This window comes from Larus michahellis, chromosome 1 (assembly GCF_964199755.1).
Source record: "Larus michahellis chromosome 1, bLarMic1.1, whole genome shotgun sequence".
Taxonomy (NCBI): Eukaryota; Metazoa; Chordata; class Aves; order Charadriiformes; family Laridae; genus Larus; species Larus michahellis.
In genome coordinates, this window is record NC_133896.1 from 107,431,900 (window position 1) to 107,445,068 (window position 13,169).

Consider the following 13,169-nt stretch of genomic DNA (forward strand, 5'->3'; position numbering starts at 1 on the left):
AAGAAGTGTGCTCTTTCTTGTATACAGAGAAAGAGGTTTCTTGCCTTTAATGCTTCGTGTCACAGTAAGGCCACAAGTTTGATACTTTTATCTACTTGGTATGCCTTTATTTCATCTCTCTACATTCTCCTTGTCAAAGAGGGAGAAAAGACTGAAGTGAATCAGTGATAAGTGCAGCTGTTCCTGCTGAAGCAGCCACAATGCTGTACACCTCCAAGTACCTGACCACTTGTCACTATCAAGCTTCTGCAGTTTAAGGGCACAAAGTAGGAATGGGCTAGTTTGTATTTTTCTTTCCTTCTGTTTGCAGTACAATAATGTGGTGGCTAGTTCATAGAAGTATAGAGATGGTTCATGAGTACTTTACCAAAAAAAGATAAACTAAGATGTGCATTTGTGGCTTGTTAGTTACTCTGTGGTAGCTGCTTGTGTATGTGCGCTCACCCTTTTGCTCTTAAATTCACTGTGAAGGAAGCTGTCTTGCGCCGAATAAGACCAGGCTAAGACCGTGCAGGTGAGCAGCAGAGGTGGTAAGCTAGGGGATGGAATTACATTGCAATAACTGTCTGGGTAGCCTTAAAGATGGATCATGTCTGATCATTTGTGTCCCTCTTGCAGTCCTGAGCTATGGTCTGTAAGGCTGCCCTGCTCTGGTGCTTTGCGAAGTTGTACTTGAATGTTTCAAGCAACAGAGCTCTGACTGCTGTGATAGATTCTCTCCATCCTGATGTGTGCTGGTGTTCACATGTTTTCCCTTTCAAGGGAAAAGGTGATTTCTGTCACTGCTTTGATAGAGGTGTGTCGGTATTGGCACTGTCATGGCTTAGCCTGTATTGTTTTGTTGGGTGGGGTGGGGGAAAGGGGAGAGGAGATATAACTGGGTAATTGGATTCAGGGATGATTGTGCTGCTGTGGTAGGTTTTACTGGATGAAGCAGCTTGTTGCGATAGGTGTTCGTTTCAGCTTCTGTCTGCAGGTGTGACTTAGCGAGATAAGGATGGTCTATCACGTTGATGATTTCATTGTTTGATTTGGCTGGACTGGGTGGAGAATGTAGCTGCATTGTTTGGTACTAGCTTTGTAGTTTCGTTTTGTTGAAGTGGATTACATGGCAGTGCATTGCTACATTATTAAGGTGAAGCTGCAGTAGATAATAATTGGAGAATGTTGGAGGGAAGAGAATATGCACAGGGTTTCACAATGCGTAACTAATTGGGCCTTGCAACAGCTCCTGTGTTCCTGTTGGGAGATCTGGTCAGCAGAATGCATTGGGATTACACAGAAAACCTCTGGTAGTGATTTCAGTTTGCAGTCATACTTTAACTGCAAGGCTGTCCATGCTGTATAAATAGCTGAGAGTGCTCTGAGAGACCACACTGGCCCCGACGGCGTGAATGTTTTCTGGATTCATACTGTTCTTGCAGCCTCTCCAGTTTTCACAGTGGGTGAGGGAGAAGCTGGCAGGTAGCTGCTGTGTCTTTCTTTACTGACCTCAAATTTACTATTAAGCCGTTCCTTAGAGCCTGCGTTTCCTTGTGTTACTGAGCTTTCAGGCATTTAAACTTACTTTAACATATGAGAGCGTAAATTGATGCAGGGTTGTCTCCGTTACTGAAAGTGTGGCTGATCGGTTCTTGGGCCATGAACTCTTTTGGCCTTATAGGAAAGAACCGTAGTGCAAGGTGGGGCTAAGCCCTCTATCTTGAGCAAACTTGTAGTATGTCTTACTTAGGAAGGTTTGCAATTGCATTCCCTTCTCCCTGTGTGTAGCACAATGATGTGAAGTAGAAGCTCCCAGAACAGTAGATAGTGCTTCTTCCGTCTAAAACCTGCCTGGTTTTCCCCTAGATGTGATTGCCTGGCTTTACCTGTTGCTTGATGTTTTTATTTATACATTGTCTGGCTGTGGAGGAGGTTGTATATACGAAGCACAGGGGTTTGGCAGAAGTTGCTGGGCACATAGTGAGGGGAAGGTGAGCCTTTGAAGAGAGATGGGTGCAGAGAAGGGGAGGTTACGTGTCCAAGCGTTGTGCCAGCTTCTCTAAGCACAGATGAGCTCATGGGAATGCAGCTAGCTCAAATGTGGGAGTGCTAAAGCAGGTCAGACCTATTTCCCTTCCGTGTGCAGCACGCATCTTCAGACTCTTCCAGTCTGGTGGTAGCTTTTTTGGTGCTGAGAAATCTTGCCAGTCTGAGATGAGATTTCCCCTTGTCAGTAGTTCAGAGCAAGTTTTGATTGCTCTGCTTCTGTGGCTGGATGCATGGGAGCCAAGCTGTGCATTCTTGGTGAAACTCTTCCTCTCTTCTTCTTCCAGGTGATCTTTTTTTGTGAGTTGAGTGGTCCGCAACTCATGGCCTCCACAATGAGTACTGCCGTGTCGTGACACCAGGGGTCTTGGTAAGCTACTCGTTGGAAAGGCGAGGACGTATCATATCTCCACAAATGCGGTCCATCTCTTTTGTCTCTGCAATTGAGGGTTGAAGTAATTTTAAGTTATCGAAATTGTAACCTGCAACCAAATGGAGTGAGGCTACTTTTCACTTGTTTTCGCCTTCTCCTTTGAGCTTGCAGTGGCACTGATGTGGTTACATGATCAACCAGACTAATCCAGCTGAATAGAGATTCCTGTTGTTTCCCTTGGGTTAGTTCCCATTCAGATCTTTCCCTGATGTGGTCAGAAGAGAGGTGTTGAGAATGAGTAGCCAGTTGAACCATACCGTTTCCCTGCAGCCATTGCCTAGCATGCCTTAAAGCAATCCTGAAGATACAGCATTGTATGTAGCTTGCCAAAATGTCTTGAAAAGTGGCTTGACCATTCACTGTCAGTGACCCTACCTCTAATTTTAGAGCAATGATAAATGCTTTGCTATGGCAGGCAGACTCCAGCTGCAAAAATACATTTCTCTAGATAGACCTTTTCCATTATTGAACCCTAGATTCCCAAACATATGTATGTTAGAAGTGCATTTAGAGGAATCATGAGGCATTCCATTTCACATTATAAAAGACGGTACAATCCCAGTGTGCAGAAATGAGAAGTGGAGGAAGTTAAGTTGCCGTTGTTCCACCAATGAATATATTGATGTATCCTTTATAGCTCTCTCTGGTAAGAAGAAATTTGAACTGAGATTGGAAAATACAGTTTCCCTGCAGATCGCATCAGTTCTAATGGATGGAAGATACATGTATATGGGATAAAAAAAAAGTAGGGTTAAACATTGGAGGTTCCTCCCCCACCCCTGTGAAGTACTTGAAAGTTTGGTGATGTCAGAAATATTGTGCAGACAGTGTGATCTTGATTCTGTTCTTCGTGTTTTCTCACTGTACTGTGCAAGACTGTGAGTCTGAGAAAATGCTCATCTTATAATAAAAGGTAACATGATAATGCATAAATATCAAAAATGGAAAAGCAGAGGATGAAACAACTAGAGTACTTAAGTTCATCACACATCTACATCCTGCTTTTAGCATTGAGTTCTGCTCACTTTAATGCTATTGTTCCTTTTTTCTTTTTCAACTGAAATTCACCGTATTTTTAGCCATATCTTCACCTTAAGTGAGAACCCTGAAGTATCACCAAGTTCCACTGACTTTTACAGATGCATATATCTCTTTTGAAAAGTGGAGTTGGGTGCTGTTGATAATGTTATGGTTTTGTTGTCAAAAGAGACAGGAGAGCCAAATTTGCATGCAAAGACGGTACAATCTAGATACTTATGAAGGTGTTCTCTCCTCTTCTCTTTCATGTATCTGTATAGCATCAGCTTCAGTTGGTTGGTTATGATGGTAGTAACATGATGGTAGTAACAATGGTAATAGTGTAACTCTGACATTGTTCTCAAAATCAGTGGGATAACTGGAGAAGCGTGTGGATCCTGTGCAGTGTGTGGCTCAGACTGGAGTTCATCTGATGCTGCCTAATAGGAGGCATTAAAAACGAGACCTTTATTGCTGAAATGTTCCCTGCACTAATGGGTTTGTGCAGCACAGTGGAGGTGAGAATAGGGATCAGGATGATTTCTCTGGCTCATGAAGGAGGCATGTGGTAGAGAGGAGAATTCTTGGAGATGATGCAGACCTTCATGGAACAACTACAGTGTGGAGCACTATCATGTTAAAGTACAGCAGTGCAAAGTCACTAAAAAGTGTAATGGCACAACCTCGCAAGAAGATAACTTTTGGTGCTCAATACTACCTGTTACTGATAACTCTTCTTGGCCAGAGGTGGTCCTCTAGCACCCATGTTTCTTGATCCTCTGGTGTCAGCGTGTAAGCAAACCAATTTTTGTTTTCTAAATGCAATTTTAACAGTAGTTTCTTCATAAATTTCAAGACACTCCCAGTCTGGTGACATTTATTTTGTTTCATTTGATATACACAGGAAGAAACTGCTTCTTTGGTGCTGAGAAGGAATACAGGGAATATTTACATTTGAATAATATTTAACTAGCAATGCTTAATACATTAACAATAAATCTTGGTTAGATTCTAAATTAAGTGGATTTGCATCTGAGTAGGTGAGATGAACAGGAGAGATTTTGTTGGAACATAAACAAGACAGAAATTTGTTCCAAAATAATTTAGCCCAAAGGACGTAAACAGTAACGTTCAATAGTTTCCTCCTCCAGAAACACTTTTATGTGCCTTATTGCCTGCATCATGCATATTGTTTCTTAGAAAGAAGCTGAAAAAGTGCTTTTTATTTTTTTCCGTTTTCTTTTTTAAAGCCTCAATAGTTTGTTTTTGTGTTTCTGAGCAAATTTAGAGGGGTAGTTCTCTAGTGATCTCTTGGCTTTGCTAACAGATAAAATGAGTGACTAACCTCTGGTATTTTCAGAGTAATCACAGCATAGCTGGTTGAGTACAGGTGGTCAGGAAGGCATTTTATTTTATTTTCCTCCCTTTGTGCAACCCTTAGCACACATCATTGAACATATGTCCAGTTATATTGGACCAAGGAGACAGAAAAGATTTGAGCGGAGTTTATGTTCTTAAGAAATATCAGATTACAACCATTCACAGGGGAATTCTGGATAGCTAAGTCATGTTGGGGATTTGTAATTTTGGCTTCCTACTGACTTGCTGTGAGGTGTCTTCAAGCTGAGCACAGATGCGGAATCAAAGTGTCCAGATACAAGGCACTTCCCTGTTTTTTTGACTCCAGAGTAATTTGTTTTGGATGAAGGGAAGATGGCCTCACTGCCTCTGGTTCGAAATACACAGCTGTACTGTGTGCATCTGAAAGCTCTTTTCCAGTATCTTCTCAGTAATGGGGGAAGAATAGCCATTTACTGCTTCACACCAGACACATCTGCTTGGGAAGTTCCTCACTGGTTTTCTCTTCTCTTCAAGTGTGCCCTGGAGATGCGAGACTTCCCCTGGGCAGCAGGAGGCACGCGTCTAGAGAATGCTGGAGCTGCAGGAGGGAAGCGCCCAGTGCAAAACCAGAGAGGAGCGAAGAGAAAAAAGGCAAGCAGACAGCCAGCATTGAGAGAAGCGGGTGGCAGAAAGTGCTTCGACGCTGCCTCTGGCAGCACACTCCCCAGAGGAACTTGACGAGAGCCCATCTGCGTGCGTGTGAGACTGTGAGCTCAGGATTTCTGTCAATGCATTCCAGTAACCCCAAAGTGAGGAACTCCCCGTCAGGCAACACACAGAGGTAAGGAGAAGAGCCTGCAGGCAGCTGCTCTGGATTGGTGCATGATGCCGTCCCTGCTCTGCTGCAGGATTAGCCAAGGACTGGTGCATGGGACTTACTGGTCCTCCTTTATGCTCCCATCGGACCTGCCGAGTACCTGAGCACTGTCTGCATAGTGCTGACAAGTCTCCGTGTTTGCTAGGCTTAGGATGAGCTGAAAGCTGCAAACCTGCAAGGTGTGGATTCTATGTTCCTCGCGCCCTCCTCCCTCCTATCAGGTGTCTGAATAGGCTGTAGGAGAGTAAACATGCTGTTTCTATATATTTTGGGTTTGTTTTTTTTTTCCTTCCCCCTCTTCTAATTATCTGTTTCCCCGAGGGGTTGTTGGGCAGCAGAAGGTCTCTCTGTCTGTACTTTCACACAAAATGCTTCCTCGGTATTACTGGCCTAAACAGCCTGGAGAACTGATCAGCTGTGCACTGAGATCCTCTGCATCATTCACCTGCCAGTGCAGCAGGTCAGCATCTCTCCTCTGCTAATTTGGAAGGGGAAAAATATGGAAGTGAAGCAGTGTCCAAGGACTTACAATGGTCTGATTGACAGCATTCTTGAGTTTGATTATTTGCTTCTAGAGGTCATCTGGAGCTTAAGAGTAATTCAGAGGGAATGCCTCTGAGTCAGATGTCTGTCCAAAGGAGGAAACAGCTTGTGCGAGTCCCACAGTGAGGATGCTAGCAAGCGCTGCCTGTTAGAAGTGGTAGCGAGGATGGGAAAACACAATACAGAAGATCTGATAGCAAAGGAGTAACTGGAGGGTGAGGAGGAAGGGGTGGCTAATATGTCTGTAAAACCCAGAGAAGCAAAATATTTTTAGGATGCAATTTGCTGAATGGAACAGGGAAGAAAAGACTCTGAATCTCCTTTGGCAAATTAAAGAAGCTTCATCTGCCCCATTTTGCAGGAGCATGCAGGGAGATGGTATCCTTCTCTTTCCTTATTCAGAGGCAGGTTGTAGCTGGTTTAATTGTTTTCACGGTCAGAGGTTTGTGTTTTCCTGGCAGCTCGCCCCAATGTATGATGAATGCTGCAGTAATGCTGGGTTTTCCTTGTGCTCCCTGTAGAACTGGATAGGGAGGTGCAAGGTGGGGGGGGGGGTCTGCTCTGATCAGAGCTGCAGCCTGTAGTTGGGGTCCAGGAGAGTGGTGAGGTGAACTTTATTGTGCCTTGTTTGTTTACTCTGAGCTGGTCTTGGTGTGAGGCGCTTCTCTGTGCACATAGAAACCGTTGTCTTTATTGACAGAAGCCCCAGAGGTAGGTCCTCATGTGACAGCAGTTCCTGGGATCTGGCAGGTCTGTAGCTTGCCCTGGTGCCTTCTTGAGCAATGAGATCCCATCTTGAATAATAACCCTTTCAGGGCATGTTCAAAAAAGCACCTGTGTGATTCTAAGCTTGCAGGCACTTTTTATTTGTCAGCAATTGTCTTAGCTTGCAAAGGTGGCAGTGGTTATTTCTGCTTCTCTGTAATCTGTTCCTACAGGGTTGAATGAATTAATGCTGTGATTTGTCACTTTTTTTTTTCTTTTCCTTTTTTTTGCTCTGTCCCCAGTAGCCCCAAATCAAAGCAGGAGGTGATGGTCCGCCCCCCTACAGTGATGTCCCCATCTGGCAACCCCCAGCTGGATTCCAAATTTTCCAACCAGGGCAAACAAGGGGGCTCCACCAGCCAATCCCAGCCCTCTCCCTGTGACCCCAAAAGTGGAGGTCACCCCCCCAAAGTGCTCCCTGGCCCAGGTGGGAGCATGGGGCTGAAGAATGGGGCTGGAAATGGTGCCAAGGGGAAGGGGAAGAGAGAGAGGAGCATTTCGGCAGACTCCTTTGAACAGAGGGAAGGTGGGACTCCTAATGACGACCCTGAAATCAAAGGTATGTTTAGTAGGCTTCATGCGCAAGTGCAGACAATTAGTCTGAGTCCTCTGTGAGATGGAGAATTGCTATGCAAGTGTTAGCAAAACATTTATTTGTCTGGGGTTCTGTAAGTTCCAGCCAACGAAGTGTAAAGGTCTTGAGAGCAGGCAAAGAGGAGAGGTTGTCATGGCTGGCATCGTTAAATGACCTGTTCATGCTCAGTTAAAGTGCAGACCTGACTCTGGTGGGAAAGTTCCTTTGTAACTCTGAAAGTCCCCCAGAGGATTTGAAAGTACAAATGCAACCTGTTGGTTTCCTTCTGGCCTTTGGCCTTTCAGGAACTGCTCTGTTGTAACTGGGGATTTGAACAATATGCAAGCCTGTTTTGTCAACACAGATACATAACCCGTAGCACCCTGACTGGTAACACAAGCCAGAGGGTTGGGATTTCTGCGTTCTGTTCCTGGCTCCAACATTGCCTCTGTGAAAACAGAGTAGATATGCAGTTGTCCATCTTTCCTTTGTTGTCACCTGGCTAAGGTGGCTGAAGGGAAAAAAAAAAGTAAAGTTTTGCACAGAGTGATCTCCTTGGGTGCAGACATATTTATATTTGTTCATTTTAGTGTGTAGTTTCCCTGTTAGGCTGTGTGGCCGTTAGAGATTTCAAAGTGATCGTCTCTGGGAAATGCCACTTGCCTTGGAAGGGAACTTTCTCCCAGTGGTGCCTGAAGGACAGCGTGGCATTGGATGGGAAGATGCATAGTGTAACAGGAAAAATTGCCTTTAGTAGTGCATGAGGGAGCAGCGCGAAATTTCAGAGGAGGAAAAGCTCTGATCGGCTTCCAGAAATGGTTTCCAAAGAGCTCCCAAGGTAGTGATCCCTCTCTTTTCCTCTTTCTCCCCTTCCAGACTGCAATTCTGCTGATCATGTGAAGTCCCAGGAGTCTCAGCACACACCACACTCCATGACTCCTTCAAATGCTTCAGCCCCAAGGTCTTCCACACCTTCCCATGGCCTGACTGCCACTTTGGAGCCGGCAAGTGGGCAGAAGACTCCATCCAAAGTGGTTTACGTCTTTTCTACTGAGATGGCCAACAAGTAAGTAGGTAGATGCTTGAATGTCTTCAAGGACTGGGGCCTATGTTTGTGCTCCCTTTTTAAGAGATTCTCAAGTGCATTTTCTCCATAAAGTGCGTTCTTGTAGCAAGAAGTTATGACTTGTTTTGGGGATGCTGGAGTGGAGAATGTCACTACCTCTTGTCCTCTGAGAAGTAGTTAGTTATTCCTCTGAGGTGTGGGTGTTTTTGTGGTTTGGTTTTTTTTTTCCTGGCAAATGCTGGCAGATATTGTTTTGCAATTCATGCAGTGAGTAGCAGCCAGGATGGCTTAAACTGAGACACGAACCCTGAATGCTGATGAGTTTGTAGATGTGTAAGCATTTTTCCTTTGCTACTCATCTAGAGTGAAATATGTGTGGTTAAGTCTTTCACCCTTCTGCCAGCTGAAGGATAGAAGGGAGGGTGATTAAGAAAAGTTGATTCTTAGCTTCAACTGGATATGTGCGTCTGTCTGTCTGTCTTTGCAGGGCTGCAGAAGCTGTGCTGAAGGGACAGGTGGAAACCATTGTGTCCTTTCATATCCAGAACATCTCAAACAGCAAGGCGGAACGAAACACTGTACCCTTGGTAGGCAATACCTGCATGTGGGTGGGAAGGGAAACAGTAAATGTGCTTGTGTGTGTGTGTGATTCAAAGAGATGGATGATATTTACACACTGAAATAAGGTTTACGGTGGAAAAGAGAGAGACAGTTGTTGTCCTACCCTTCTGCAAATAGAGCTTGAGTCTTGCAATATTTGGGTGGTATATTTCGGACCCATTGCTCATGCAGAGCTAGCACAGAAGCAGGGGGTACCCCTTGTAATACTTGAGCAAAATGGGTTTCTGCATGGCCAAGATGCTGCTCTGTAATCACTGCATGAAGGCCACCCTTCCTTGCAAAGTGTGGGCTGGTGGTGTTGAGACAGGACATGTCGTTTGCACTGCTGCTTATGTGATATGGCTGTAAGAAGAGCAAGTGACAGCATGTGATTCTATGTGGCTTTCTCTTGCAGAACCCCCAGATCACTGCACTTCGGACTGAACCCAAGCCCCTGCCACAGCCGCAGCCCCCTGCCGCCCCGGACCAGAACCCTCCCCAGAATGCCAAAATGCAGCCGACTCCACCTGTGTCAGCGCCGGTATCCAAATCCACTGGCCCCCCGTGTCCCATAGATCAGGACAGTCCCAGCGTGGAAAGCAAAGTGATGTCTGTGGGCAGCCCTGCCAACTCTACCCCATTGCAGACAGAAGGATTTGGGCAGAGTTCGACTCCCAATAATCGAGCAGTTAGTCCAGTTTCCCAAGGTAGCAATAGCTCCGCTGCAGACCCCAAAGGTCCTCCCCAGCAGGTGTCTGGTGGGGACCCATCTAGTTTGGGTGAGAATCCAGATGGACTGTCACAGGAGCAGCTGGAGCATCGAGAGCGCTCGTTGCAGACCCTGAGAGACATACAGCGCATGCTCTTCCCTGATGAGAAGGAGTTTGCGGGAGGGCAAAGTGGGGGGCCACCCCCAAATGCTGGGGTGCTGGACGGTCCCCAAAAGAAACCCGAAGGGCCGATTCAGGCCATGATGGCTCAATCCCAAAGTTTAGGCAAAGGGTCAGGGTCTCGGACAGATGGAGGGGCTCCGTTTGGCCCTCAAGGACACAGGGACATGCCTTTTTCCCCAGATGAAATGGGGCCACCACCAATGAACTCCCAGTCAGGACCCATAGGCCCAGACCACCTGGACCACATGACTCCTGAGCAGGTGGCCTGGCTCAAGCTGCAGCAGGAGTTTTATGAGGAGAAGAGAAGAAAGCAAGAGCAAGTGGTTGTGCAGCAGTGTTCCTTGCAGGACATGATGGTCCATCAGCATGGGCCTCGTGGGGTGGTCCGAGGCCCTCCCCCTCCCTACCAGATGACCCCTGGGGAGGGCTGGGGGCCTGGGGGTCCGGAGCCCTTCCCTGAAGGCATGAACATGTCACACTCTCTGCCCCCCAGGGGCATGGCCCCTCATCCCAACGTGCCCGGGAGCCAGATGCGCCTGCCTGGTTTTGCAGGAATGATGAACCCTGACATGGAGGGCCCCAATGTCCCGAATCCAGCCTCCCGGCCTGGGCTTTCGGGAGTTAGTTGGCCAGATGATGTGCCAAAAATCCCAGATGGCCGAAACTTCCCTCCTGGCCAGGGTGTCTTCAGCGGCCCTGGCCGAGGGGAGCGTTTCCCCAATCCGCAGGGCCTGCCCGAAGAACTCTATCAGCAACAGCTGGCTGAGAAACAGATGGGCCTCCCTCCTGGCCTGAACATGGAAGGCATCAGGCCCGGAATGGACATAAACAGAATGATGCCCTCCCAGAGACACATGGAGTCTGGGAACAACCCCATCTTCCCTCGCATGCCGGTGGAAGGGCCGATGAGCCCCTCCAGGGGGGACTTCCCGAAAGGAATACCCCCACAAATGGCCTCTAGCAGGGAGCTGGAGTTTGGGATGGGCCCTGGCAGCATGAAGGGGGACATGGGCATGAATGTCAGCATGGGCTCTAACCCACCCCTGGTCCCTCAGAAGCTGAGGGAGGCAGGAGTCGGGCCAGAAGAGATGATGAAACTGCGCCCCGGTGTCTCAGAGATGCTCTCCTCTCAGCAGAAAATGGTGCCGCTGCCGTTTGGGGAGCACCCGCAGCAGGAGTATGGCATGGGTCCCAGGCCTTTCCTTCCCATGTCTCAGGGCCCAGGAGTCGGTCTCCGAAATCTCAGAGAACAGATCGGGCCTGACCAAAGGACTAACAACCGGCTCAGCCACATGCCGCCACTACCTCTCAATCCCACCAGTAACCCTAATAGCCTCAACACTGCTCCCCCTGCGCAGCGCAGCCTCGGCCGCAAGCCCTTGGATATCTCCGCAGCCGGTCAGGTGCATTCGCCAGGGATCAACCCCCTGAAGTCCCCCACGATGCGCCAGGTCCAGTCTCCCATGATGGGGTCTCCCTCGGGGAACCTCAAGTCCCCTCAGACGCCCTCCCAGCTGGCAGGAATGCTTGCGGGCCCCACTGCCGCAGCTGCTGCTGCCTCCATTAAGTCCCCCCCTGTCTTGGGGTCTGCTGCTGCTTCTCCTGTCCACCTCAAGTCTCCGTCTCTCCCTGCACCTTCTCCCGGATGGACTTCATCTCCAAAGCCTCCTTTGCAGAGCCCTGGGATTCCCCCGAACCACAAGGCATCTCTCACCATGTCTTCTCCAGCCATGCTGGGGAATGTGGAGTCGGGTGAGTGCCGCCTCTGCTAGCTGGATTTGGCTCCTGGGTTCATGTCGGGTTGCCCCGAGGTATGCAGCAAGGGGAGGGAGGTGGTTTCTTGCAGGGTGGCAGAAGCTAGACGGTGCTTTGCCCGTCTGAGGGAGAGGCTGTGCCAAGGGTCTCTATGCAAATGGAGAATGGAAAAGCAAATGCTTTTCCTCCTCTTGTTGTATTTGTGGGTTTGCATGCTACCGTGCCATGCCTGGGCCCTTGAGGTGCAGGTGCTGGCACTACCCTCTCTCCTCCTGAACATCTGTGGGCTGTTGGTGGCACACCACTGCCTTCTCCTTCCTGCTCCCAAACCCTCCGCAGCTCACCCCAGAGCATATTCGCACCTCTGTCCCGGTTTCCCAGCGCCACAGCACTGGGTGGCCTTCCAGCCCGGGAAGGTCTCCTGGCCGGGAGCCGAGCCGCTTGCCCACGTTGCCCTCTAGTGCTGCTGCGAGTAACGGCGCGGCGGTGGCCGGGACCTGCCTGCCAGGGCACCCGGGGACCAGCGGTGGCGGTTTTGCCGGGGTTGCTGTCCGGGTGTCTGTGCTTGGGAAGGGAGCCTGGATGTTAGTGTCCGTCGTGGCCACTGAGGCCATGCCTGGTGTGAACCCAAGCGCCAACAAGTCAGAACCAAGTGCTTTAGTCCATGCCTAGCATTGTGCTTAACAAATACTTTTGCATGCAGCTCTTCCAAAGCGTAATGTTTTGGCATTGCAGGATTTTTGTATTCTCTATTCATCTTTCCTTTTTCGGGAGGGGGGGGAGCTGTGGAATGTGCAGTGAATTTTCAGTACAACTTAGATTAGGTTTAGCATCTTCCTTCACATGTGGTCTGGGTGGCATGAAATTCATCGGTGAAGAACAAAGGAAACTGGAAGTGCAATTAAGTTATTTCTAGTTTTGGGAGAGCAAAGGATGATGTTAAGCTAATAGGTGCAGAGAACGCTTCTTTAACTGGAATGAGCTGTAAATATGTGTATCTAAAACCTGAAATGGAACATAAACAGGGAGTTTTACTTGTAGTTGCTGATGCAGCTTGTCAGAAATCTGCTCGCATGTCTTAGCATAATATCTGCTACAGCTCTTGTGCTGCCTTTGTCTCTTGTGCTTGTTTGTTGCCTCCTAAAGAAAAAGGGAAAGGAGTTACAGCTGACATTTGGTGGGTGCAGGTATAGATCTAATTTTTTATGGCTAGACCTGGTACTTAAGTCTGTCTTCAGTGTATGGAAGTTGAATAGTACGATTTTCAGACTTACCTG

At 48.0% G+C, this 13,169-nt stretch overlaps 1 protein-coding gene across 7 annotated transcripts in view; it reads left to right on the top strand.

Annotated features, from left to right (window-relative positions):
- BCL9 (BCL9 transcription coactivator) overlaps window positions 1-13,169 on the top strand; it is a 60,040-nt gene that overhangs the window by 42,626 nt on the left and 4,245 nt on the right. For 4 of the 7 annotated variants that reach the window (XM_074598669.1, XM_074598621.1, XM_074598648.1 and 1 more), the window contains exons 2-7: window positions 2,316-2,398; window positions 5,354-5,660; window positions 7,247-7,563; window positions 8,455-8,644; window positions 9,132-9,231; window positions 9,660-11,889. In XM_074598669.1, the coding sequence (XP_074454770.1) occupies window positions 5,608-5,660; window positions 7,247-7,563; window positions 8,455-8,644; window positions 9,132-9,231; window positions 9,660-11,889 (2,890 nt within the window). In that variant the 5' untranslated portion in view covers window positions 2,316-2,398; window positions 5,354-5,607. Of the gene's footprint in view, window positions 1-920; window positions 2,399-5,353; window positions 5,661-7,246; window positions 7,564-8,454; window positions 8,645-9,131; window positions 9,232-9,659; window positions 11,890-13,169 lie in introns of those variants that run through there. The other 3 variants (XM_074598661.1, XM_074598628.1, XM_074598654.1) reach the window with 3 other exon arrangements.